Source organism: Hippocampus comes, unplaced genomic scaffold, assembly GCF_001891065.2.
Source record: "Hippocampus comes isolate QL1 unplaced genomic scaffold, H_comes_QL1_v1.1 scaffold384, whole genome shotgun sequence".
Taxonomy (NCBI): Eukaryota; Metazoa; Chordata; class Actinopteri; order Syngnathiformes; family Syngnathidae; genus Hippocampus; species Hippocampus comes.
Window position 1 is genome coordinate 335690 of NW_017805700.1, and position 5176 is coordinate 340865.

Genomic DNA, 5176 nt, shown 5'->3' on the forward strand with positions numbered 1-5176 from the left:
TATTTTTTACGACAACTGTCTTGTCCACGGTGTCTTTTATTCGTTCCACTGGGGTTTAGCAAATGTGTTGATAAAGAGACGAAAATCTCTACTGTTATTAATGTTTGTGTCTCAACATGGCTACGCTCATGAAAGCAAAACAACGAACTCAAACGCGTCTTTGTTCAATGTTGTCAACTAATAGCCGGATTAACTTTAGGCAAATTTTCCTCAATTGCCCGGAGAGATTTTCATAAAAATTTGAAAAACCCGGAATTCCGGGAAAATCCGGAGGACTTTCATCTCTGCAGGATAGAATTCTGGTTCAGACTGGGGGATGGGGATGGGGGAGGGGCGTTCCTCACAATAGCCCTGTTCACACGGCACACATTTGGTCCGACGCCGCACCGAAATATTTTGTTGCGATATATTTTACACCGGAGCAAATTTTGTGGAGCGGTCACATGTGCAAAGCCGCTGAGCGTGACAGCTCCGGCGCAGCGTCGGAGCAGCTCCACTTGCGGTCACACGTGCAGTTTCTGCTGCGGACCAAAACGACAGGAATGCGGAAGTAAAACAGGTTCGGGTCGGGCTTCTCTCTCGCGGACTTTTATTTATTTTTCTTTTAATAAATATTATGGTGGACACTATTCTGTCCTTGTTCAGAATAGATCCACTTGTCGGCAGTCGTGGAATAAAGACGTGTTTACAGTCAATCGTGTGTGCTCCTTATGACTGCCACAATATATGTTTTAAAAAATGTACACTAAAACGATGTGCGGATACTAAACTAAGGAATACTTGTTTTAAAACAAACAATTTGGATAAAACAGAGAATGCGCTGTAATTTAATTGCTATTTAACTGCTAAACAGGAGCGCGGCCGGCCAGACCAGTGCGCACGTATGTTAATTTCGTTTAAACAATCCTATAGAAATAATTTCAGATATCTTTACCTATTTATTTGATTTGAATTATTCTATTTAAAGCCTAGGAAGCCGCAGGATTTCTCTGCGTAATTAAGCAAATGCGCATCGAGATTTCTCTTTGTCTGGCCTCTTATTCTGTATTTCAGCGTTATTTCGTTGTGAAAATTCATTGATCATGTTGATAAAAATATGTAGATTATTTTAACCGTAAGTATGTGTTTTTTTCTCCCAAAAATACTCACAAATAAAATATGAAATGTCGGGTTTGCTTCGGGCTCGGCTGACGTCACTGCTTTCTCGATCCTCTTCTTGATCGTGAGCGCTGTCTTCACCGCTTAAATCGCCGACACTTTTACCGGGAACGGGGGTGCACGGCCGGGCTTCGTCTGTGTCGCTGGCCCCCTCATCACTGTCGACCGGGGTCGGATTCCGTGCATCTGGTAGCGAGCGTAGCGAGGCCACTCCCCCGCAACCGAGCATTTGCTCTGGAGCAAATTTAATCCAGCTGCGTTCACACGTGCACATTTGTTCCGGCGTAGCGTCGCAAACGAGCATTTGCTCTGGAGCAAATTTTTAAACCACCTCCCTGAGGTGGATCAAATTTGGTCCGGTATAAGCTCTTCAGTGGAGCTACGTCGGAGCAAATGTGCACGTGTGAACGCTCGACTGGATCTGTTTCGGCGCAGCGTCGGACCAAACGTTGCCGTGTGAACGGGGCTAATAACACCCTTCCAGGTCCCACTGCCATTGCCCACATGATCACCGAGGTCCCCCAGACGAATGAGAGAGTCCCTTGGGGGAGCGCTCTCCAACGCAGCTTCCAAGGACTCTAAATAGGGTTGTTACTCCGAACTGGTATTTGGCGCAAACAGTAGTCAGCAGAAGGCGGAGGCAGGAACCGTTACTCGACCCGAAGGCAAATCTCGCTAACCACAGGACTATCAGGACTTATCATAAATTTCCAGGCCATGAACAGTCCTGACCGACTGTCTGTTTAAAGCAGGGTTGCCCAAGTAGTCGATCGCAATCGAGCGAGTGGTAACCCACAGACTGGTCCCAAGTCAGCAGGTTGTGAGGGGTGTAGGGGGAAATGGAAAATAAATAAATAACATTATTTGTGTGTGTGTGTGTGTTATTCATATGACACATTTTTGTGTTAGTATACATTGTACCCTAAGCATCCTATGAGTTTCACTTTCACACAAGAGTAATCAAAAATTAAACATGGAGGAGGATATTGAGACATTTGTGGGAAATACCACCCCAGACCCCAAAATCATCTAAGGATTTAAAAAAAAAAAAAAAAATGTTCTTACTTCATCCACCAACAACACCGTGGTTTCAATTCTGGGGGCAGGGTTGGTGAATCGCTTCTCCAGGAGGGACGCTGCATGGTCAGCTGTAGCCTTCTGACCAGTTAGTTTCTGTGGAAACAAAACATGTTTTCATTTAAATTCAATTAGACTGTTCAAAATACACACATACACAAAAAAAGACACGCACACATATACATATATTGCAGGTAGGTAGATATATAGATATAGAAATAGACAGATATGCTGTTTTTACAGACATGGAGGTCGACAGATCTGCGCATGTCACACGTCTGTAACTACCGGTAGATCACATCTGAATGATTGACCTGTGTTCTTCAGTTGGAATGATTTCAATCAGAATGATTCCTTGTAAATGTACAGTCAAACCTCAGTTTTTGAACATCTCTGTTTTCCACCAAATCGGTTTTCGACCAAAAATTTCGAGTTTTTAATGCCTCGGATTACGACCGAAAATCGGTTCTCAACCAAACTGAGCGCACTTGAATGCGCCACTCGACTCCTCTCGCCTTCCTTACAAGTGACGCTTCCTCGGGTAGACGAGGAAGTGACGCTTCCTCGTCTAGTGTTCCATTGTGAGCAGACGTGTTCAATAAAGATTTTTTTTTAAAGAGCGTGGTTTCGCTTTTCGAACAAATCGGTTTTCGAACAGCCTTCTGGAACAGATTATGGTCGAAAACCTAGGTATGACTGTAGATGTAAGAGGGGACGCATAACTCCTATTCTGTCAAAATAAACAGCATCCAACAAATGCAGTGCAGCTCAATTTCTAGCTAACCTCATAGCTAGCCTTAAACTTTATTGTAACGTGAAGTCTCATAGAAAGTGTATGGTCCCTGAAAGGAAGAGAGAAAGAGAGAGAGAGAGAAAGAGAGAGAGAGAGAGAGCGAGCGAGCTTAGTTGGTAAGGCACCGGTTTGGCGCATGGGAGACTGGGGTTCGATTCCCACTTGGGGCAATATGAGCAAATAACATCATCCAGTGTGGGTCCTTGGGCAAGACCCTTCATGCTAATGCCTACCTCATACCATGATGAGAGACAATACAACGAATGACAAGATGGCTCAGATGTCGCCCGGCCAAACTGGCGCTGCGTCAGGTGCTGGGGAACCAGAGCACCTTGATGAAAAATGGGTTACTGGAACGAAGCGGAGATGGGCAAGATGCGATAACATGGCTCTGTTGGAATGCTACTACTCAAGCAACCCTAGTCAGAGGGGTTACATGCAGAGAATGCGGGCTGAATGGTTACTGAGCAACCCACAGTCTCGGTTGACCACAAAACAACTAGTAGCTCAGTGTTCCAACATCCACAAACGGATTGCTATCACAACTTGAGATTGATGAGGTACAACGCAGATTCCATGGTGAAGGGCCCCGGGCTGCCAGATCAGAGGAGGAGGTCAGACCAGAGATTGGGAGGCAAGGATACTGCGCAGAACCCTCAAGCTTCCTGGCCTCTGGTAGAGGACCTGAGCTGAATGTGGGACGGACACCACCCGAGGGGTGAGACGAGGATTTTTTTTCAGTAGTAGTAGTAGTAACAGTAGTAGTTGTAGTAGTAGTAGTAGTAGTGTCTTCACATAAATGCATTTCATTTGTAATTAATATCATTAAGAAAAGTAATTTGAGACTTCATCATCAGTGTGAATTTAATTAGCGGTGCCTTAAAAGACAATACTGTCCATTCAGATACAGCTGCAGCTGTGACAAAGCGCTTTACAGAACAGTTAACATAAAATAACAAACCACGGTAATACAACAAACAACACAGAACATAAAACAAGGACAGTCATGCAATCATAACCACTATTTCTGCAAATGCCTTGTTATGTGAAGCAGTTATAGATGAAAGAGCACCCTACGCACTCTTGAGGACTTGCACACTGCAAGAACCCAGACAAGGGCACAGAAAATCCTACTGGTGCCCCCGCACCCTGCCCACCACCTTTTCCAGCTACTCCCCTCAGGCAGGCGCTACCGATCCATGCGCCCCAAATCCGGATGACATTCAAACAGCTTTTTCCCTCTCGCAATTAACTCGCCAAACAGTAACCCAAACCTATAGTGGCATGCGCCCGTGGAACAGCATTCATACAATGATCATTGTAGCTCCAGCTCTGTACAGCTCTGTTCATACTTGAACAATTGTCATCAATCTATATTCCACAGCACCAGACACTTCAAAGCGCTCAAGGACTTTCTGTACAATTGCACACTTAAAAGTTGTTGTCCAATTACTGCTACTGGTCACTTTAAAAATTGTGCAAGGATTAACTGCACCAACTGCACAACCGTCATAGTATTGTATGACTGATTACTTTATCTCTGCTCGATAACGCTGCACATTGTCTCACAGTTGTCATTGGGTGGTACCAATGCCGTACCCTTATCGTAGAAAGGGTTCCGTCAGTCGTCATCTGTACTTGTGGGTAAAAAACAAAAAACAAAAAAGGACGTTTCGCTTCTCTCACAGAAGCTTCGTCAGCGGTAGACAACTCTGAAGTCTCCGTGAAGACTCCGGGAAATTGCTCTGCGCTAAAAGGCTGAGCGTGGCCTATTTGAGGACTGGGTGGGGATGGTTAGTCACGCCCCTATGGTGAAGAGGCCCATTGATTTCTAAATTCCCTATCGTTGGGTCTTGATTAGGCCTATTGTTTGGGCTAGGGCTGAATAGCTACTTTCAGTTAGCCTGATCAGCATGTCTATGTCCCTTGGTGGTCAACAAGTTATTGTAAATAGGAGACAGGTTAAATCTGATACCTCCTTCACGGTTCAGAGAGGGTGAAATTTTTGAACAAAAATCGCTTCCTTTACTCCCCTTTCAAACCATCTCTTTTCTGTTACTAGGATTTTTACTTCATCTTCAATTGTGTGGTTTGTTTCTTTTAAGTGTGCGTATACTGCACTTTTGTTATCATTGTTTTTCCATTTGT

The 5176-nt window shown here is 44.6% G+C and overlaps 1 protein-coding gene across 2 annotated transcripts in view; it reads right to left on the reverse strand.

Moving 5' to 3' along the window:
• Positions 1-5176, reverse strand: part of orc1 (origin recognition complex, subunit 1) — a 30082-nt gene that overhangs the window by 6482 nt on the left and 18424 nt on the right. For both annotated transcript variants that reach the window (XM_019882633.1, XM_019882634.1), the window contains exon 12: positions 2224-2331. In XM_019882633.1, the coding sequence (XP_019738192.1) occupies positions 2224-2331 (108 nt within the window). The remainder of the gene's footprint in view (positions 1-2223; positions 2332-5176) is intronic.